The sequence below is a fragment of the Aplidium turbinatum genome, chromosome 7, assembly GCF_918807975.1.
Source record: "Aplidium turbinatum chromosome 7, kaAplTurb1.1, whole genome shotgun sequence".
Classification (NCBI taxonomy): Eukaryota; Metazoa; Chordata; class Ascidiacea; order Aplousobranchia; family Polyclinidae; genus Aplidium; species Aplidium turbinatum.
The window spans coordinates 30,532,590-30,555,383 of NC_137478.1; the positions used below are offsets into that span (position 1 = coordinate 30,532,590).

Genomic DNA, 22,794 nt, shown 5'->3' on the forward strand with positions numbered 1-22,794 from the left:
ATGAACATTTCGTACATAAATAAGGAGACCAGGCATGTATATTCCTTTTTCGACCTACGCACTCACGACGGGAAGTCGGTGACGTTTCTGAATCCGCTCTGATCGCTGCAACAATTGCCGCAATAAAAGATGTACTTCCGGACTTCTCAAATCTAGTGTTGCTTTCAAGTCATCCAACCCAGCAACGTTATCATCTCAACTCAGAAGCGTTACAATGGTGCTCCCGAGTAAACTTTCTGAATTCACAACCTGAAACAAAGACATCAACCTGGTAATGTACCACGTTTTTGCAATTTTTTTAAACTTTTTATAATTACCTCCTACTGTAGTCTATATGCATAGTTTACAACTTCTATTCTCGATGTACCTCACCCTTCTTGTTGCCATAGAAATCACCGCATGCTAAATTTTTTTTAACTTTTTGTAGGTAATTGCCGGCCTTACACATTATCAATTAGCCTATAGGTAATTGCCGGCCTTACACATTATCAATCTCCCCATTATGCATGGATTTCCTAACAACTGCAATGTTTATAACACGTCATGATGTCTCTCTGCGCTCACGTCACCTTGTACATTTTTTTACTTAGGCCTAAGCCTACTGCCACCTTGTGTTATACTTAACGTCATTTGCCGCAACTCGTGTTGCTGTTTTGTATTCTATTTTGCTCAAGTAGTCCTATCTAAGCTAACGCCATGACAACGTCATGTACTTTCTGTGTTTACTATGCCACAACAAACTCAACTATATGCCTAACGACTGAATTTTACTGTAGCTTACCATCCTGGGCAAGACGTCAAAACTGCATCCATTCTGTAGTTTATCGTCCTGGGCAAGACGTTAAAACTGCATCCCATCTGTAGCTTACTGTCCTGGGCAAGACGTCAAAACTGCATCCATTCAGTAGCTTACCGTCCTGGGCAAGACGTCAAAACTGCATCCATTCTATAGTCACTCGTTTAACTACAGTCACGTGACGTTGCAACAACTTTTTATGCTCGTGTTTGTCGCTTTTTTTTAATAAGTGCTGAGCCTACTCAGTACGTCCTACGACCCTCATAGTTTCATGTCTAGTTTCCTACTATCATCAGCCGGCATTTGTCGCCATGACCACGTCATGCTTTGCAAATTTAACAACTGATGTGCCTGCATGTATCGCCATTTTTTTTGTAATGTGTCTTTATATTGCTTATGTGTTACCTTCTAGCAGATGCTACTTTGTATCAATTTTGTTTCAGACGCGCCCATCAACACGGTTGCTGCGAGACTTCAAGGGATTTCAATACTGCACCACGATGATGTCACGACAAGCTCACTGATGAGACCACTTCAACATGGCACCACAGCACCCCATGTTCTCCACGACTTGCACTGAGTTGAACAGTCCCTCATCACATACCTCAACACGAGATGCCTCCACGGAGATGATTTCGATATGGCTATTCCAGGGATATCTATAACTACGGGATTGGAAACTCTATCCAGTGCTATACATCAGTAGGGTCATCACATTACTAGGACTACAGAAAGATTAACAAAATAAAATACCGACTAAAAGATATACAAAGTTAGATTTTGCAATAATAATACAAAATGTACACTCACATAAACTTAATTGATGTATAAAAGTACATTTACGCTGCTAGAAAAAAAAAACGATAAATCCAAAAAATGAATGAATGCAACGAGTCCAGAAACAGCCTACTGTTGTTCTTTAGCATTGTGCGTACTGCAAATCGGATCAGAAGTAAATGAGGAGTGTTCAGCAATCAGTGAAATATGCTGTTGTATCATCAACTTGTGCACTGATTGATCCAGTGCGAAACCAATCCGTTTACGACGTCATCAGAACTAAAACCAATAGTCATTCTGGAAATTTTTTAAGCAGCAAACAAAATACAACATAACTGCACTAATGGAATACAAACAAATACACAAACCAGGCAAGCATAGACCTTACAATTTACAGGTGAATTAATGATTACACTTTTGGTTGTTCGTTGAGCCTACTACTTGCTACCCTTTGAGGTCAATTTATGTGATTATTTATCACAGCAGCGCACAAAGAAAAATGACCCTACTGGTGTATAAAATGGTTTTCAGTTCCACAGAGTATCCAATCCCGTAGTTATAGATATCCCTGGACTATTCACAGCCACCGACGCAACCAATATGGTCAACCTCATATCTGCCGCTACTTCCTGCGACACACCTTCAACGTGCAATTGCTGCATCGTTCATCACTCAAGCCTTCTCTGCGTCAGAAGCACACCACGACGTTTCAAGCCTTCTCCACGTCAGAAGCACACCGCGACGTCAACCAAACCAGTGCCGCTATTTGCGCCACTTTCGACATGCAATGGCTCCATGTCACACAGCTTGCAATTATACAAGCTGGCCTCTTTCGTGTCATATTCGGCACACATCAACGGACTCACAATTCAACTTAACGTTCGCGTTTTGTCGCTTCTACCCTTTTCTATGTTGACGTGTATTGTTTTGATATGATGGTCAGAAATAAAAACAACTGAACTGAACAGCTGTCGTGCTCGTCATCCATCAATGGACTACTAACTGAACTGCTTATCACCTGCTGTCGTGCTCATCATATATTATCGAACTTCCACATCTCCTTCATCAAAATACTCGAACTAATAGTATGACTTTCGGACATCTTTGTCTCGCACAACTGCGCGCGCACCGTTAGGCTACATACATTTTTTTACTCTTCTGGTTTGCTTCCATGGGTGTCCGGTCCTATCTCTTCGGAGGCAGGACAGCAATGGACGCTTACCTGTTTGTATCTATGTCTATTTTTTTCTCTAAAAACGCTTGCAAATATTTTTTTCTCTCATGGCTGATTTTACAGTTGCACCCCAGTATTCAATTTCAGTTTCTAACCCTAAATCATAACTTAATTTGTTTTCGTCATTCACGACATTTCTCCTACGTTTCAATGTCGTTCTGACTGGGGCCAACGTATGTACCGACTGCTGTCTTATATTCGTCACTAGCCAATATTCGGCAGTCCAGCGTCTCATAATTCAACTGTTTCAAGTTTTATTAATTCATTAGCATTGGGCCTGGCACTTAGGCGGATGAATACTTTCGCGTATAAAAGGACTAGCGTGGCAAGATTCGTTTTTTTACTCCTTCCTTTTCAAATTGACACAACTTGGCATCGGTGCGTTTGTCTTGTCTATCTGGGAACATCGGCACAAATGCTTGGTAATCAATAAAGAAACACTCTTGAAGAACAACTGTAGTGCTTGATCTATGTATTCAGAATGTTAGCTTAACCACTTCTGTTACAAAACCATAAGCAGTCATCTGGTCAACCACTAATCACAATCATAGCATCAGCACCCAGCTCAAGATTTTAAGAACAACGTAAAATACAGTAAACATAATTAAAAAAGGACAATCGAACAGATGAAAAATTGTAAATTAATTATACCATGAAATATAAAAATTTAGCAATAAAGCGATGCAGGTGCATAAAACATTAATTAGAACCTTAAAGTAAACGTGATTAAATGATATGAAACTATGAGAAATAGGATTGTTTCCAACATGATTTTCATGATAAATTTAGTGTCTATTTTATGGGTACTGATGGTGCTTATGGGTAACTCGTGGGACCGGATAAATTTAGTGTTCCATTGTTGGTGAAATTATCATTTCTTTCACATCCACATGAAGAGGAGCTGATAATGCAAAGCAAACAGCATCTGCTATGTCGTCTGACTGAAGACATTTTATACCAGAGTAAGCCTCCACTGCTTTCTGTGGGTTGTCTTTATTCTCTCTGAAATAAGAACACCGTACATAATATTTTAAAATAATTGATAAAAAGTAACGTAGTTAGGCTTTCGGGGGCTTCATCAAACTGTTGACGATTCTAAGAAAAACTCTTGACCACCAGTCAAAGTTGGAAGTCTCACGACTTTTATCAAACCAACATTAAATAAAGCTTTGTAATTCCTGATGAGTAGGGGAAGGTGACCATAGTTGTGCAATTTTTAACATTTTAATCAAAAACTGAAGCATGAGTAAAGTTAGCAAACAAACGTTATGATGTGGTTATAGTTGGTCACAGCGGTAAACCATAATCTCTTTGTGGGAAAATTGTAACATAAAGTTCCCGGATCCGTTCGTCTGCATGTAATGACCGAAAAAGAAACACTCCTCGAAACGTCTATTCAAAAAGTGTATTCACGTAAAATTAGCCCGCGGCTATCGAAAATGGGACGCAACACCGTACGCCTCTAAAACTGTCACTACAGAACAGATTACTTGGATAAAAGACGGAAAATTTGTCCAGCTAGCAAGCACCAAGCAAACAGTTAAACTTGCGACTGACTTCCAACAAACAATTTTACGAATGACCAGGATAGCAATATCTCAAATGCACGTACGCAGTACTGTGACGCAATAGTGAAACCCATTGTCACGCAATTCAAACCGGTGTTCAAAGGTAGTGATGCAATATTTCATCAGGTCTTACGACCGATGGTGCAATATTTGGACATTTTCTAGCAATTTCCATGACGTAAGATGCCAGCTAGGTTAAGTAGACCATAACGGTTTTTATATGACGTTTGATTTGGTGAACAAAATTGTCGGGAACAATAGTACAAGCATTTACCAACAAAAACACTACAAAAATCAAATTTTGCAGATAAACTGATAGGTGCTTTTGACGTTTTAAAACGGTGACTAAAATTGCACAACTATGGTCATGGGTGTCCATAGTTGTGCACTCTGATTCCTTAATTGTGTTAATTGTGCAACGGTTTTGTGTATTAACTTTAATACTGCAGTAGAACGGAGTACAGGCAATGCAAGCTATATGAAGCCCAAGCTCCTCAAATAAGCTCACTTTCTTGGAGAACCAACTTCTGTTCAAAATGACAACTTATCTGATATCTCAAAAACAGGGAAAAATGCAACAAACTAACATTCACAGCAACAGCTCGCAAACAGTACTGTTATAATATATTGTTTTACGTTATTTCTACGTACTTTGTTTCTGTACTGCTCTTTGTTCTAATGATTACTTCGTTGGCGTGTTTTGTCCTTCTGGCTGTTCTCTATTTTATGTTGCTTGTTGTTGTGAGCTACCTGCCTTCATTCTTGGTATGTTTTGAGTTGGGGTGGCCGCATTTTAAGTTGGTTAAAACCTTATGAATAAAATCATCTTTAGTTTCATGACAATTTTAACCAACTTAAAATTTTCAACTAAAATTCGCAAAGGATGGAGAGGTTGTTAAAACCTCAGCGATTAGACATTGAGCCTGGCAATGTACAAGTGGCCAGAGAATTTAGACACTGGCGACAAGTCTTTGAGAACTATATTCAGGAGCACTTACAACAGGGACCTGCCGAAAACGAAGCAAGCGAAGCCAACCGTTTAAGTCTTAAATTAAAAGCATTGATCAGCATGATTTCGCCCCAAGTTTTTGAATACATTGATGAGTGCGAGACTTATGAAGGAGCCATGCAGCTTTTGGAACAAATTTATATCAAGAAACCAAACGAAATATATGCGCGACATGTGCTGGCATCTGCAAAGCAGCACTCAGGTCAAACCTTACATAAGTTTCGGCACCATTTAGAAAATTTGGCAAAGAACTGCAATTTTAAAGCTGTGTCTGCAGCAGAACATAAGAATATTATGCTGAGAGACGCATTTATCAATGGAATATTTTCGCGGAATATCAGGCAGCGTCTTTTGGAGAATAAAACTTTGGATTTTGAGTCTGCTTTCAACCAAGCGTTATCGTTAACTGAAGCAGAAAAAGAAGCCAAAGATTTTGAAGTTTACGACAGCCACAAAGCTGATTTCTCTGAAAAGGACGTGTTAGCGTCAGCCTCTAAGAGTGACATAAACGTTAGTGACAACAACAAAAAATCCGACAATCTATCAGCCACTTATACTCAACATCAATGTTATTTCTGTGGGAGTAAGCGTTCTCATAACCGTACTGTGTAGCGCGTTCATCAGTTTGTTTTAAGTGCAACAAGAAAGGACATTGGGCAATAGTCTGTCGAAAGAACGGGAACAGCTCTGGCCATCAAGCAAATAACACGGCGGCAGCATCGATTGATATTCAATGTCCAGCGATCAGTACCAGTACGCCCTCTCAAGGTAATGTCTGTTCAGCAAAAACTGTGAACAATGACTTGAAACAGTCAACAATTTTTATAAACATTGCTGGTCATGAACTGTCCGCTCTAATTGACACCGGAAGTTCTAAGAGTTTTATCAACGAACGATCAGTTAAAGACTTAAACCTCAAAGTTTTTCCGGCAAGGCTCGAAGTGACGATGGCTCAAATGTCAGCCAAAAGTCGAGTTCTCGGTAAATGTGTAGTAAACCTAAACATTCTTGATCGCACGTATAACAACGTTGAACTTTATATTCTAAAGAACTTATGCTCTGATATAATTCTTGGTTTAGATTTTCAAAGCAAGCATAAGCGTTTAGTTTTCGAATTGGTTGGTCCTGAAAATGACCTCATCATTTCACATAATATGTCTGGGACATGTGCTGTAGCCGCCGCCCAAGTAGAGTGTCCATCATTATTTTCAAGTGTGAAAGATAATTGCAAACCCGTAGCGACTAAATCTTGGAGGTACAGTCACAATGACTTAAAATTTATCGATTCAGAAGTTAACAATTGGCTTGCTGAAGGAATCGTTCAGCCGAGTAATTCACCATGGCGTGCTCAAGTAGTCGTAGTAACAAATCCTGAGTCTGGACGTAAAAGACTTTGCGTCGATTGCTCGCAAACAATTAATCTATTTACTGAACTCGACGCTTACCCCATCCCCCGCATCGAGGACATCGTGAACAGTCTTGCACAGTACAATAGTTTTGCGACTTATGATCTTAAATCAGCATACCACCAGATTCCTTTGCTTGACCAAGATAAACCTTATACTGCCTTTCAAGCTGGTGGAAGATTATTTGAATTTAATCGCATGCCATTTGGTGTTAAAAATGGTGGCCCAGTATTCCAACGCATAATGGACAACGTTGTTGCTTCGGACAAACTCGAAAACACGTACGTGTACTTTGACAACGTCATCATTGGCGTTCGTAATTCTGAAGAACTAGAGAAGACCGCTGCAAAATTTCTACAATCCATGAAACGACGTAATATGACGCTCAATACAGTGAAATCGGCTAGTTGCATATCGGTTAAGAGCATAAATCGCTTTAGAGCATAGCATTGCATAATCCCAAACCATTCCCATTCACTTGTGAAGAAAATTCAACGGTTAGTCGCATAATGATTAATCGCATAAATCGGCTAAGCGACTAGGAATTCTTGATAGATTTGTAGACTTTTATCACTTAACCGCATATTTCCTTTGGCAAAGCAAAGTTGCTCAAGATAACACCTCAAGACAGACAGTTAGCGCCTACATGATTTAAACAATAAAGTAAAACCGCACGAAAAAAGGCCTTCTCTTCTATGATTTGAGTACAGTGCTGTATGAATCACAAGACCACATTTCATTTATGGATTGTTACATCATAAACAAGTATCATTACGTCCGCAGTACGAACTGTAGAACCACAAGACTAAGGAAAATCTAAATCGCATGATTAGTGAATTTTCTTTCTTGCTTGCTGAAGCGAATTCGTTACGATTGGGTGATCACGGCAGCTACCCGAAAGCCATGAGGAACGCGCGTGAACAGTTGTTGCTGCGTCACACTTCGCTGACCAACAGCCAAACAAAGTAGTACCGTTATTTGGAATTCGGTTGTACAGTACTATTCTAGAATATTCTGTAAATCTCCTAACACTCCGGGTTACGTATTAAGGCTCAATGCCTTCGTTCATCGAAAAAGTCCGGCGGTCTGTTTTCACGCTTTTGCGTTAGATAAACGTTCGGTATTGACGTATAGGATACTGTCAAACAATGTAAACGGTTAAGCGCATATACCGTTTAAGCGCATAAAAAAGCTTGACAAATTGACTATGCGCTTAAACGATTTCGACTGTAATAACAAAACCGTCTATGGTGTGGAGAACATTAACATCCTGGGTTACTGCGTAGGAAATAGACAAATTAAGCCCGATCCTGAGCGTTTAAAAGCTCTTTGGGATTTACCACCACCCACTTCTAAAAAATCGCTACAGAGCACAATTAGGTTGTTTGCCTATTACGCTAAGTGGGTTCCGGGCTTCTCTGACAAAATACAAAGGCTAAAGGGAGTTGATGCCTTTCCTTTAAGCACGTTACAAATAAGCGACTTTCAATTCCTCAAAGAAGCTATTGCTAACGCATCCCTTCAAGCAATTGATGAGAACTCACCGTTTACCGTAGAATGTGATGCATCAGATGTAGCAATATCGGCTACTCTAAATCAAAGTGGGCGACCGGTAGCATTTATGTCTCGGTCATTACAAGGGAGCGAGTTACACTACCCTGCCATGAAAAAGGAGGCTATGAGTATTATTGAAGCCGTAAGAAAATGGTCCCATTTTCTGATTCGAAGGCATTTTACATTAATTACAGACCAAAAATCAGTAGCTTTCATGTTTGACAGCAAGAAGCGGACCAAAGTCAAAAACAATAAAGTGCTATGTTGGCGCCTCGAACTGGCATCCTTTTCTTTAGGGACAGTAGATTACCGGGACGAGCAACTCCGTTGTTCCGCCAACATTAGAAGGGTAAATTGCCAATTTGACATTTTTTTCACGCTTTGCTACTGGCTTGCTTTCAACTAAAAACTTTAAATTACTTCAAAACCAACTTCATTCTTTTTATATAACCCATAAAAACTACATTATTTTGTAAATAAAAAAAAAAATTACCCTTCTAATGTTGCGGATGAACGAAAAAGCGGATGTAGTTAACAATCCCGGTAATCTACTATCCCTACTTTTCTTATACTATTCGTTACCGTCCCGGCAAAGACAATACAGCACCCGACGCTTTATCGAGAGCATTTTGCGCAACGATACCTGCTCGAAACATTAAATGTTTGATGGATATTCATAAAGAATTGTGTTGCCCGGGTTTAACTCGTTTGTTGCATTACGTGCGTTCGAAAAATTTGCCTTACTCGACAACTGATGTTAAAAGAATATGTGAATCATGCAATGTATGCGCTGAAGTTAAGCCACGTTTCTTTAAACCCGTCCAGAGTAATTTAATCAAAGCGACTCAGCCCATGGAGAGGCTAAACTTAGATTTTAAGGGCCCCTTACCATCATGTTCTCGTAATATATATATATATTGTGTGTCATTGATGAGTATTCACGATTTCCGTTTTGTTTTCCCTGAGTTGATACGTCGTCTGGCACAGTAATCAAGTGCCTTTCTCAACTGTTTGCAATGTTCGGTACTTGTAGTTTTATTCACACTGATCGAGCCCAAAGTTTCATGTCTAGGGATGTTAAACAATTCTTGTTGGAAAGGGGTGTAGCTGTGAGCCACTCAACACCCTATCACCCGCAAGGCAATTCGCAAGTTGAACGTTACAACGGAGTAATATGGAAGGCGGTACAATGTAACCTCAAGTCATTCGGCCTGCCTGTAAGCAAATGGGAAAATGTCCTTCCGAACGCCTTACACGCATTGAGATCGCTACTGTGTACATCAACAAACTCTACCCCGCATGAGCGATTCTTCAACTTCTCTAGACGGTCGTCACACGGGAAGTCCCTTCCTGATTGGTTAAGCACTCCTGGCCCAATCTTACTGAGAAAGTTTAACAGGTCTAGCAAACACGACGATCAAGTCACGAAAGTGTTCTTAACCGAAGCCAATCCATTATACGCTCGGATCAAATACAGCGACGCCGAGAGTCTAACGTGTCTCTAAGAGACTTAGCCCCACATCCTGCTAATAATACCTCTTACGGGGATATTGTGGATTCTCCTCAATCATCAGAATATATTGTGGATCCTCCTCAATCATCGGACACAGAGGAAAAGTTATTCACACCGAGTGATAGGTTGCCTTGCAGTGGCGCTTCACCGGGAAATAATTTCGATCAAGTCGAAGAAGTTGTTCGCGACCAAGCGATCGACTGCGATCCAGCAATCAATCCGCAATCAACAACGACTGGTGACCTAACCCGATCAAGCCTTTCCAATGAAAATCCAAGAAGATCGTCTAGGTCCATCAAAGGGGTTCCTCCCGTTAGATATGGGGATCCCATTACCTTTTAGAATGGGTAAATGTTATAATATATTGTTTTACGTTATTTCTACGTACTTTGTTTCTGTACTGCTCTTTGTTCTAATGATTACTTCGTTGGCGTGTTTTGTCCTTCCGGCTGTTCTCTATTTTGTGTTGCTTGTTGTTGTGAGCTACCTGCCTTCATTCTTGGTATGTTTTGAGTTGGGGTGGCCGCATTTTAAGTTGGTTAAAACCTTATGAATAAAATCATCTTTAGTTTCATGACAAGTACGCATGAGAAATCTGTTACCTATTAGAAATTGGCACATTACTTAAAGGCATCACATGAGGGGTGTCATGCTTGATCAACCATGCATGAAATGGCACATGCACAACTATGGAACCTGCACAACTATGGTCACCTTCCCCTACACACGTACGTGTAGAAAACGTTAGAGTTTATTTTTAATTATGTTATATTTGTGTATGCAATACATCATGTTAAACCCGCTGAAGTTACTTTGTTTTATTTCTCTATGGTTCAACCAGTGGCGTAGCTAGGGGGGGCGGACCGCCCCGGACGGCACGTCTGGGGGGCACTTTCAGACAGGACGTTTTTTTTTTTTTTTTATATTGCAAAAGTACACGGAAAATAAAAGCAAACAGAATGGCAACGTTCAAAACAGTGGCGTAGCCAAGCGAGAGGAGGGGTTTGGAGGTTACAAACCCCCCTTTGGCACGCATGTGACGTCACGACATTGAGAATGATGCTTTCAGTCTCTATGTCTCTAAAACAAAGTTTGCCTAATTTTAAACGAAACTCCATTAAAAGAGCGAGTTTTGCCAATACCAAACATTCAAATATCTCAGCCAGGAATTAGTAACAAGAAAACATAGAGACTTAGCTTTATTAACCACTTCCGCTCGGCGGTCGGCTATAGCCGACATTTTTTTCCGTGCCAATTCGTCGGACGTCGGCTACTCCCGACAGATTTTTCTTGGTTTGACTGCGGTAGTCGGTTTTTGCCGTCCTTTGCTAGCAGTTGAGAGGGGAATCACCTAATGGTTCTGTTATCTTGAGGCAATGATTCAGCTGTAATAAATCAGTGTTATAGCGGAATTTTGTTTGTGAGAAATTTGCCTGTGACGTAAGCTTTCTGAGCTACTGTAGCCTACTGTTTCAGCAGATTTGCTGTTCGCATGAGCGACTTGAAGGTATTCCAGTGGTTTGCTTAGCTGTAGAGGTGGCAACGCGAATCTTTTGTTGTAAACCGAAGTATTTTTCCACAGGGGCGGGTTTAGTCTGATGGAGGGCCCGGGGCACTTTTAGATCGGGGGCCCCTTGCAAAAAATATTAAAAACTATCTCTACATCTACAGTAGCATTAATCCAGCACTGCACTGCACTACACAGCATTTTGCAGAAACTTCAAAGGCTGAAAGAAAAAAATATACCACAAAATCACATTTTTTCACGTCTGGGGACCTTTCAAAACGGGAGCCCGGGTCACCTGCATCTGGATGGTGTAACCGATCGTTTGTTCAAGATAAGACCTCTGCTTGATGAATTTCTCCACAATGTTCAGGAAGTCTATTGTCCACAGAAGCACATCTCTGTGGATGAATCTATGCTGAAATTTCACGGCAGGCTAAAGTTCAAGCAATACAATCTTTCCAAGAGGGCACGGTTTGGACTAAAGCTGTTACGACTCTATGAATCATGTGGGAGTAGCCTATGTGTCGATACACCTGGAATGTCAAACAATACAGTGGCCAGGATCGAGACAGTGCTGTACCAGAAAGTACAAACGTGGTCATAAATTTATGCCATGATTTACTTGGAAAAGGTTATTATCTTTTTATCGATAACTGGTACAGCAGTCCACAGTTATTTTGCACATTGCTGCAAAACAAAACCCACACAGTTGGTACAGTTAAGCTGAACCGGAAGCACATGCCAAGCAATCTTTCGGAAAAAAATAAAAAGAGGAGAGCACGTGTTCAAGACAGCAAATGGTGTGATGGCAATGGTGTGGACAGGTGCGGATTTAGGGGGGCAGAGGGTGCCGGTCCCCCAGGCCCCCCTTTTGAAGGGCCCTTCGACGTGGAAAAAATGTGATTTTGTGTTATTTTTGTTTTCTTTCAGCCTTTGAAGTTTCTGCAAAATGCTGTGCAGTGCTAGATTAATGCTACTGCAGAGGTAGAGGTGGTTTTTCGCGCCGTTGGTGCAAAAAATTTTTTTGTACGGGGCCCTCTGATCTAAAAGTGCCTCGGGTCCTCCATCAGCTAAATCCAGCCCTGGGTGTGGAAGGACATAAAGATGTTCTACATGGCATTCATCAGAACTATGTCCAACAGGTAAAACAAACCTCAATGGAAATCCCATCATAAAACCCACTTGTGTGATTTCGTACAATCAAGGGATGGGGGAGTTGATCGTTCAGATCAGCTTTCAGCAACCTGCCGCTCTGTAGGAAAGCACACAAGGTGGTACAAAAAGTTTTTTTTTTATATAGTGGACATAGCATTGGTGAATTCATTTCTGCTATTCAAAATGCTCCATCAAGAGCACGGACGATTGACTTTGCCAAACTTCAAAGTCATGCTAGCCCTTGAGATGTTGGAATCAGCAGAAATTCCAGAGTACCTAAACCCTGGCCGAAAAAGATCTTTTCCCACCCCTGAACGTCTCAGAGCTGAAGATGGACATTTTTGGCTTTTATTTTTCCAAGTGTTCGTTTATTTCGATGTAAAATCAAATGTCAATAACTGACAATGTTCGTCTTTATACAAGACAACACTGCTGTTTCTATTTTTGAAAGTGTTCGTTTATTTCGATGTAAAATCAAATGTCAATCACTGAAAATGTTTGCTTTAATACAAGACACCACTGCTGCATTCATTTTACAATTTTTTTTTTAAATTTTAATGCAAAATTAAATGTCAATCACTGAAAAAGTTTGCTTTTATATAAGACACTACTTTTTGTACAAGACAGTCAAAATGCAGAAACGCGAGAAAAAAAGAAAAAAATGCCGTTTACCGCGTCACGATCACGGCGCGCGAATGCCGATGGGAAGTGGTTAAGTTACCGAAAAATTCCCAAAAAAACATGATCCCAAATCCAAAGTAATTTTTCAAAATTTTCTGGGGAAGGCCCCCCACCGCTGGATGTCGTCTTTGGCGAGGACGCCGTCAGGCTTCCCCGCCGGCCCTTAAAATCCCCCCTTTTAAAATTACTGGCTGCGCTACTAGTTCAAAACATACAATTACTCCACTGTAAGTCAATTAAAAAAATTTCATTTTCACATGCTTTTTCTTGAAGGGGCGGCAAAATCTGAATCCGCCCCGGGCGGCACATTCCCTAGCTACGCCACTGGGTTCAACAGCGCAAGAAGATAGTTGTCTTCCAACCAATCTATCAGAAAGTGCAATTCTTGCGGAAAGTTGTTGTCCAAAACTGTCAGTGCTTCTTCCACACGGTAATTGGGACGAAAGCCACCGCCACTAACATTTTGCAATGGAGAGTGTAGTAGGAATCATTGCGGTAACGTCAAATAGAACCGAGTATTGAGTTGAGGTGCTTTTGCATGTTGTGGGTGAGATGATACAAACACCCCAATATCTTTGTTGCAAATGACTAGCTGGTATGGAAATTACCAAAATTTTTACCCGGGATTAAGGTAGGTTGTTTAATCGTCTTTAAACCTAGTTGGGGTTTTTGAAGGAAAACTAAGTTACTCTTCACTCAAGCTTTCCACTCGTTTGAACATAAGGTATTTTTTACTGATGTTTAGTGCAGTTATTAATTGACTTAGTAACTAGAAGTGAACTCAGTCATGTTTGGAACCTTAAATAAGTTATTGAAAGCTTTCGCCGACGCAAACCTGGATCAACAACAAATAAATGCCGGACATTATCAAAACTATTTTTCTGTTCATAACATTTTCTGTGAAAAGCATTCATCATTTTATCACATGCAATTGCCCTACCTGCCAAGCTGATAAAATCTGCAGTATTGCCATAAAGCACTTAATAAAATACAGTTTACTGGGAATAGCACCTACATATCCTGACGTCACAGTGTGTGCACTTATTTGGCAGGCGCCTAACTGTCTGCGTCTAAAAGATGTGCTCCGTTTTTTTTTTACTTTGAGTTGGAAAGTAGCGGTAGTGCAACTGAAAAAAAATAGCATGCTACCGCTCCAAAAAAGTAGCAGCGCCGCTGCTGTCAACTTCTGATTATAGTTCATATATATACTAACTACATATCACATGCAATTCCTCTCTGCTGAGAACACATATGCCATTTTTACAAGGACTTTGATATTGCTTGATGTGGAAATCCTTGTCCTCATACTAAAAATGTCTCTTTTGAAACTTAATTTGTCTCTTTTGAAACTGACAGCTTCGCATAAAATTTGTAGATGTCTTTTAAGTTATCTCATCCACTAAATTGACAGAGCAAAGTTTCCGTTTGTTGATGTCATCTTCAAGCCATTTCATTCACTAAATACTGCTAAATGGACAGAAATTTCTAAAATGACTTGCTCAAGCACAAATCTTGAGAGCTGAATCAACAGATCTTAATGTTATTGTGTCTATGTTATTAGTGCTAGATCTTAATATTTCTTTGCGCACAAACTTCGTCCGCACCGATAGCGCAGTTGGTTAGCGCGTGACTTTGTGAACAAAGAGGCTTCAAGATCAAGCGGCGCTTGTGGCGGCTCTTGGGGTGTGCGCTTAAGCAACGCATTCTAAGGACTGTTCTCCACTCAGCGGCACCTAATGGATGGAATAATTCCCCGACAACAAGACTTCAACAATCAGAAATTTCACTCTGTCAATCTCTGTAACCGGCCCTGCCTCAAAAACCTCTACAAGTATGCAAAACTACCAGGAATTAAGGCTTTGTCAGTCCGAGGAGAAAGATTCAAAAACAAATCAACCAACTCAATTAAGCTCGTGTGCTTAACCAACTCATTTTACAAACCAATGTCATGCTAATCATTTTATAATAAGAGCATCCCATAACGACAACACCACAAACCTGAAAGCAAAGTCCGTCTCCACAGTACCAGGTGATATGGAAGTTGTTCGAATGTGTGAATTCAATTCATGTAATTCCAGACGTAACCCTTGAGTAAGAGCTGTTACAGCAAACTTTGAGGCACAATACATTGGGCTTGAAGCATATACATTATGGCCACCTACACTGTTAATGTTGATTATGTGTCCATCATCAACACCACTGGATCGCATCAGTGCTACCGCCTCACGAGTTCCAATGCACAGAGCAAATACATTAACATCAAACACATCTTTCCAGTCCTGAAACAAAAGATTTGTTGATATTAAACATCCACGTGATGCAATGCTCTGCTTAATAGGAAGTTATCTGCTGGACATGCTTTGTATTTGTTCAACGTCTTTAATTCAATTATGATGTGCCTTATCTTCTTTGCCATGTTTGTTCATCTTTGTATTTTTTGTTTCATTTCAAGCAGGGCAGTTGAAAAGATATTTTGAACTTGGTACCAAAGAGATCCATGCACCTCAAATCAAGACATTTATAAGAAACAAGTACTACGTCCAAAGAATACGCTGTGGTTTCAGACCCCTAAAATTATCCTGGGTCTAAAAGCATCCCCTGTCAACACTACCGAGTACCGACTCATGGCGTAAATCAGTTGTGGTCACAACTGTTAAAAGTGGTCACAACTGTTATTGCTATATCAGTTGATCAATAGAATAAATGACATAATTTTTCCCTTTCGGTACGTACATTTGTTGATCTTTGAAATTCCTCGCTGACTTTGAATTTTCAATTATTGACCGAGAAAACGATGCAGTGCAATTGCACTTCAAAGAGGCCATTTTCATATGTATATAAATAGAATTCAAAGATCAATAGCCGTGCCGTCTGGGAAGAACTACCTTACCTCTGGGTTTTTTTTTTTGCTGAGACTTTTCGGTCATTTTTTCTGATGAAAATATTTCCTTTTAAGTAGCTGATACAAACCAAAACTTGCACTTCCTCACTAGCTACAACATTAAGTTTTGCTGAGAAACATTGTTTTTTTCTGACTTTTTGACTGAACTGACTATATACGTCGGCTGCGTAGCCGAGTGGTGAGAACGTCTGCGCGACGTTCGAAAGGACGTGGGTTCAACACCGCTCCAGAGCACGCGGCTGTGTCTCGGCGAAAGACACTTAAAGGCAAGCCAAAATAAGGGGAGCAGCTGACTCGAAAACTATGTCACTTTGCTGCCTTCTGTCGTCTGTTGTATCGCATCTGTGATCGCAGTGTACTGTATGTTATCGCAATGGGCAAAAATAAAAGCATTATTATTACTATATATTTTTTCAGACATTTTGACCAAATTGACTATATTTTTTTCAAACACTTTGCTAAAAAATCGGTCAATGAACAATGACCGAAAAAAAACCAGCCTCACCTAACCCATTGATCAACTGACTTTACAGCAATAACGTCTGACAACACATAAACTCAACAGACGGCATTCAAGACAAAAGCCTCAAGCCAAACAAAACATCCGCATAAAACAACAACACACTAACTTCAATACCATTCGTCATAGCACATGACTGGAAAACTGTGCTTCGAAAGCTAAGGCAAATCGCTATTACTACAGAGAACTTGCAACATCAGGCTAAAACAGGTTGTTAATATCTACATTGTGAAGTAGGCAACGATCATGTTACTAAAACCGAAATTCAATCTATTTTAATAGCATTGTTTAGACTAGCCTATATAGTAGGGTGCGGCTGGTGCCCCATGATTTTCAAAACTGGAATTAATTGACCCTTACTTTTTTTTGGTGGGGAGGTTAGGGGTATAAAACAATCTGTTAAAATTTCAGGAAAAATAAACAATGTTTAGGGGTAGCAGGTCAGCCCCAAACTTTTGAACCCCCTTGCTCGCCCCGATAATCACGATTTTACAGTATCTACAGTTATACTTGGGCTAGAGAGTTGATTTATAGCTCAAAATGACCAGAAACCTCATATTTATATTAGTCTTTCTAACATTATATAGGTCTATATCCTTGAGAAATAAAGATAATGAGAAAAAACTATTTTTCTCTTGTACGACAAGAATTATTTGGCATTAATGGTATATAATATACATAAAATTTATTTAAAAAACTTGTTCTATAACCGTGTAAGTGTGTAACTAATACCTACTTTTAAAATAATTGCTAACTATTGTAATTTGCATATTTAATTTCAACAGAAACAAACATTCAACACATTGCAAGGTAAAGCAGTAAGGTAGTATTGCATTAATTTATAATGCTAGAAACCACGATGCTGATTTCAGATTTTTCTTTCTTTGATTTGGTAGCTGATGTCTGGCATTCTCAACCACTTGCAGGATATCTTGATGACGATCTTCTCTCTCTGCTGCCCCCAAAAAATCATGGCATAGCTTTACCCCTCTCTCGGCAGCATCGTTGACCACATGAAGACTTTGTACAGTAGTATTAGCTTTTTTGTACTGCTCATCTTCTGACCATTCTTTAATTGGTCGCGAGAGGAAGGTATGCCCAATCTTTAATGCCTCGAAAAACATCCACAAACCACTTCCAAAAAATTGTATCGGCATTCTGGGAAAACACGGCCTGCCAAAACCTGTTCCACATCGGTTGGAAGCAGTTGTGGATCTTACCGAGAGCAAACAATCAGCCATTTTCAGCTTCTCTTCGGGAGGGACATGTTGACTGAAAAGAGCCAATGGTACCAGTTCTTCTGTGAGATACCAAAGATGGTTTGCAAAGCCTCTGAGGGCAGAAGTAGCAAGCGTTTGGTCAATACGAACATAATGCAATAACGAGTTAATTAAACCAAGAGCATTCTTAGGTGCAGTGGCAGGATCAGTGGTTGTCAACCACCATGGAATGTAACAATAAACTACAAACTGGACAAATTGGTGGATTTTGGTCTGTTGCAGTGGTGTAACCACTTTTGCTTTGGGCAATTCCGTCACAATTTTAGAACTCATTAAGTCCATCTTCAAGCAATACAACAACTTCGACATCCAACGTGCTTTATGCATGGCACCTGGTTTACGAAATGCAAAGTTCTTGAAACACGAAATGCAAAGTTCTACATCGAAACAGTGACAGACTTCTGTTATCTGGGTGATCGGATAGATGGAAGTGGTGGATGTGAAGCAGCGGTGACAACAAGGGCAAGATTGGGCTGGGCAAAGTTCAGGAAATGTGGGGAAATGTTGTATGGCAGAAAATTTTCACTAAGGATGAAAGGAAAAGTATATCGGAGCTGTGTGCGGCCTGCAATGCTATATGGTAGCAAGACATGGATATTGAGAGAGAGTGAACTGGCAATCCTGAGAAGAACGGAAAGGTCAATGGTGAGAGCAATGTGTGGGGTGAAAACGAGAAGGGAAAAAAGGACTGAAGAATTGTTGGATATGCTAGAGATGAGAGAGACCATAGACCAACTGGCAAGGGCAAATGGAGTAAGATGGTATGGACATGTGATAAGGAGGGAGGAAGGAAGTTTTCTTAAAAAGGCACTAGATCTAAAGGTGGATGGGAAGAGGAAACGCGGTCGTCCAAGAAGAACGTGGAAACAACAAGTGAAGGATGAGTTTAAAAAAGTCGGACTGAAGGAGGAAGATGCAAGGAACAGGGTGAAATGGAGAAAAGGGATTAAGACAATTGCTGCGCGGAAACAATCGGCCACCCTCACTAGTGGGGAACAAACCGACGATGGATTATGATGATGATTGACTATCTCACTATCACCAAGATAAACCAGCGTCAAATGCACCAATTCTTTATAATCACCACGTACAAACGATTGTGTCAATGCATTGTTACATAGATCAATAATGCTATGCCTTCGATCCTGGAGATGAGTTGGTGTGATTGGAATATCCAAATTATCAACATCTCCATGAGTCAAAGAATCATAGTTTTCTTTGAATCTGGTAAATAATGTATCATGTATTGACTTTGGTAAATAAAATTTGTATACAGTATTATACCGTACCAAACCATTTCCAAAAATTTAGAAAAACGTTTCATAACTGAAAAATCACTACAGACGAAATCGGTTAATCGAATCACCTATTTGCCAGACGTTTTGATATGGAACACATAACTATGTAACAAACACTGCAAATCTGTTCAAACTTTTGCAAATCTATACCTGTCTGTCTCGTATAGGTAATCTTATCATCATCATCTTTCAGCCCTAACACAGTGATCAAGTTTTTTAACACAAAGATACCTGACTCTGTACTTACCTTTTAAATACCATGATATCAGGACTTTTAGAAACTTCTATGTTTAAACTATACCATGAATGCGTTAGTTCAACTTCGCCTATGGTGTCTGCATGCAAACCACAGTAACTTTCGATTCAACTTCTTTTCAATAGATACACATGCTGCCGTTTGAGATCCTGAAACCACATAATCTATATGCCTAGTTGCTGAACTTGCTAAGAAATAATATTTCTCTTAGGTACTGCATTTGTTACTGTATAATACATCTATTTATATTTCTGTTATAATATGCATACTGTTTCGTATTTTATTGTTACTTACTACTCATAAAATATAGCCTTACAAGAATAATTCGTAATAATCTTATTAATCTGGTCTGCCTTCTGTAATTGTATAGATATTACTGTATTGAGTTAGCCTTTATTGAACTGTATTTTACTGAATTCTGATTATAAATGCCTGACTGAATTTTCTATTCTATATAATACTACCGGTATTAGAAGCCGTTGTGTCAAACACCATCCCTCCAACACACTCAGTGCAATTCCATTCCTTGAAATGTTCAATGGTAGCTTTTGAAATTGATTGTCCTGACTTTTGTGATTAGAACAAGTTTTTTAAATAAATTTTATGTATATTATATATCATTAAGGCCAAATAATTCTTGCCGTACAAGAGAAAAATAGTTTTTTCTCATTATCTTTATTTCTCAAGGATATAGACCTATATAATGTTAGAAAGACTAATATAAATATGAGGTTTCTGGTCATTTTGAGCTGTAAATCAACTCTCTAGCCCAAGTATAACTGTAGATACTGTAAAATCGTGATTATTGGGGCGAGCGAGGGGGTTCAAAAGTTTGGGGCTGACCTGCTACCCCTAAACATTGTTTATTTTTCCTGAAATTTTAACAGATTGTTTTATACCCCTAACCTCCCCACCAAAAAAAAGTAAGGGTGAAACATCCATACAAGGGGCACCAGCCGCACCCTACTATATAGTCTAGAATCAAACCTCACCGAAGTTTTTCCACTTAAAAGAGGAGATGCATGTGCTAATCCAGCATTGTTTATGCAAACATGAATGGTTCCAAATTTTTCCTTGATGAATTTAAACATTCCAAGAATTTCATCTTCTTTCTTCAGATCACATTTGTACGGAAACATTTCTCCTTTTCCAACTTTATTTGCATTTGATGCAAGTTCATTTAGTTTTTCTAAATTTCGAGCACACCCAACAACTTTCATGCCATTTTCAGTCAACTTATGAGCAATTGCTTGACCAATGCCTGAAGATGCTCCAGTTACCAAAGCAACTTTACCAATCCACTTATTCATTGTCTTTCTATCTTCTTGACTAAGCTATGCTGATTTACAAGCGCTAAAAAACATAGGGTAAGCATTGCATAAGAATGTGGAAACCCCCAACAAAATTTAGGCTTTTATTCAAAGAAAACTACAACCTATTTTAAATTGCAGAATAAGGTAAACATAATTTCTGGCATAAGCCTGGAGCCCTGGACTTAGTACAAATGACACTGAAGAAGCGTGTGAATAACGTCAATAACAAAAAATTACGGGAATTCTGCTAGTGCTTTGAAGTTTGAATTGAACTTGAACATGTTGATTGTTTGATTGCTAAATAATCGAGAAGAGTTGCCAGATTAAAATTTTAAAAAATATCAAATGCACCTCAAAAACTGTCAAATCAAAGAAAAAATGGGAAATGTTATTTTAAGCGCATTGATCAATAAAAAAAATGTGAGATTGCTAGATAATGTTGTTGATTATCGATGCAAAAATAACATGCAGCCTACGTAGAAGAAGCAAACCACCTGACATAATACACAAGACAAGAGTGAATATCGTACATTCGTACTCAATACAAAATTGAGCAGTCATTTTGCTAACCATATCAGAATATCATAACATAACATATCGTACCTTTAACCTATACCTTGGTCACAACGGTGAGCCATAATCTCTTCGTGGGAAAATTGCAACATAAGTTTCCCGGATCCGTTCGTCTGTATGCACTGACCGAAAGAAACATTCTTCTGAAAACGTCTATTCAAGAATTGTATTTCTGTAAAAATAGCCTCAAGGCTGTCAAAGAACGGAGGAAACACCGTTTTTCCCGACAATGGTTCACCAAATCAAACGTCATATAAAAACCGTTATGGTCTACTTAACCTAGCTGGCATCTTACGTCATGGAAATTGCTAGAAAATGTCCAAATATTGCACCATCGTTCGTAAGACCTGATGAAACATTGCATCATCACCTTTGAACATCTGTTTGAACTGCTTCACAATGTTTCACTATTACGTCACAGTAACTGTTTACGTGAGTTTGAGATATTGAAATGTATTCTGACCATTTGTAGAATTGTTACTCTGAAGTTGGTCGCAAATTTAACTGTTTCGCTTAGTGCTTGCTAGCTGGACAAAGTTTCCGTCTTTTATCTAAGTAGTTTGTTGTAGTGACAAGTTTTTAGTGGTGTATTGCGTTGCACTCCATTTTCGATAGCCGCGAGCTAATTTTACAGAAATACACTTTTTGAATAGACGTTTCAAAGGAGTGTTTCTTTTTCGGTCATTACATACAGACAAACAGATGCGGGAATCTTATATTACAATTTTCCCACGAACAGATTATGGTTTACCGCTGTGACCATAATCAATAAAAGACGTTGTTGTCAGTTGGAACTTAGAAGCATAAAATAATAAAAGACGAGTTCTTGTCAGTTGGTAGGCTGCAGAAGCAAAAATAATAAAAGACGAAGTTGTTGGTTGGTAGGCTACAGAAGCAGAGAAATAATAAAAGAAGATCTTGTTGGTTGGTAGTCTACAGAAGCAAAAGAAAATTAAAGACTTTGCTTCTCAGTTGGTACCTTCAAGTTAAAAATTACAGGCGTTTCTTTGTTGGTTCTGAACACGTGCAGCCCCCCAACATTTTTGTGCATATGTGAATTATATTACATATAGATAGTTTTGCCATGTTTTTTTAATTTATTTCGCTTGAAGAATTAAAAAAACTCTTAATATTAATTTTTTTTGTAATAAAAAAAAATTTGTGTTACAAAAATTAATTGGCAACTCTGGGTCGGCAAATTCTGCAGGTCCGGTGTTGGGTAGGCTCTTTTACGTATTGCACTGCCCGAAGAGGCAACCGCAACCATGCGTATCGTATATGACATTACTGGTGTTTTAGTCACAACTTTTCTCATAAACTCCATTGTTTGCAGTCACTACGATTCTTCTTGCACTCAGTTCAGTTGAAGAAGAAAAAATAGTATTAGCAGAGGGTGGGAATCGAACCCATGCAATCGAAATTATTACTCCTCTGCCCTAACCATTAGGCAAC

The 22,794-nt window shown here is 39.3% G+C and overlaps 1 protein-coding gene across 1 annotated transcript; it reads right to left on the reverse strand.

The window, feature by feature from the left end:
- Nucleotides 1–3,262: 3,262 nt before the first annotated feature.
- Nucleotides 3,263–20,831, reverse strand: LOC145774145 (dehydrogenase/reductase SDR family member 11-like). Its single transcript, XM_082585307.1, has 3 exons — nucleotides 20,449–20,831; nucleotides 15,199–15,479; nucleotides 3,263–3,809 (listed from the first exon to the last, which is right to left on the reverse strand). Exons 1-3 carry the CDS (start codon nucleotides 20,764–20,766, stop codon nucleotides 3,653–3,655), a joined length of 756 nt encoding a protein of 251 aa, XP_082441433.1. The 5' UTR covers nucleotides 20,767–20,831; the 3' UTR covers nucleotides 3,263–3,652.
- Nucleotides 20,832–22,794: the final 1,963 nt, after the last annotated feature.

Excerpts from the sequence above, each read along its gene's own strand:
- LOC145774145 (XM_082585307.1), bottom strand. The coding sequence starts at position 20,766 with ATGAATAAGTGGATTGGTAAAGTTGCTTTGGTAACTGGAGCATCTTCA. Across the intron at positions 15,480-20,448 it reads TTTTAAGTGGAAAAACTTCG|GACTGGAAAGATGTGTTTGA; the intron begins GTGAGGTTTGAT and ends CTTTTGTTTCAG. Across the intron at positions 3,810-15,198 it reads GAGACGGACTTTGCTTTCAG|AGAGAATAAAGACAACCCAC; the intron begins GTTTGTGGTGTT and ends TTCTTATTTCAG.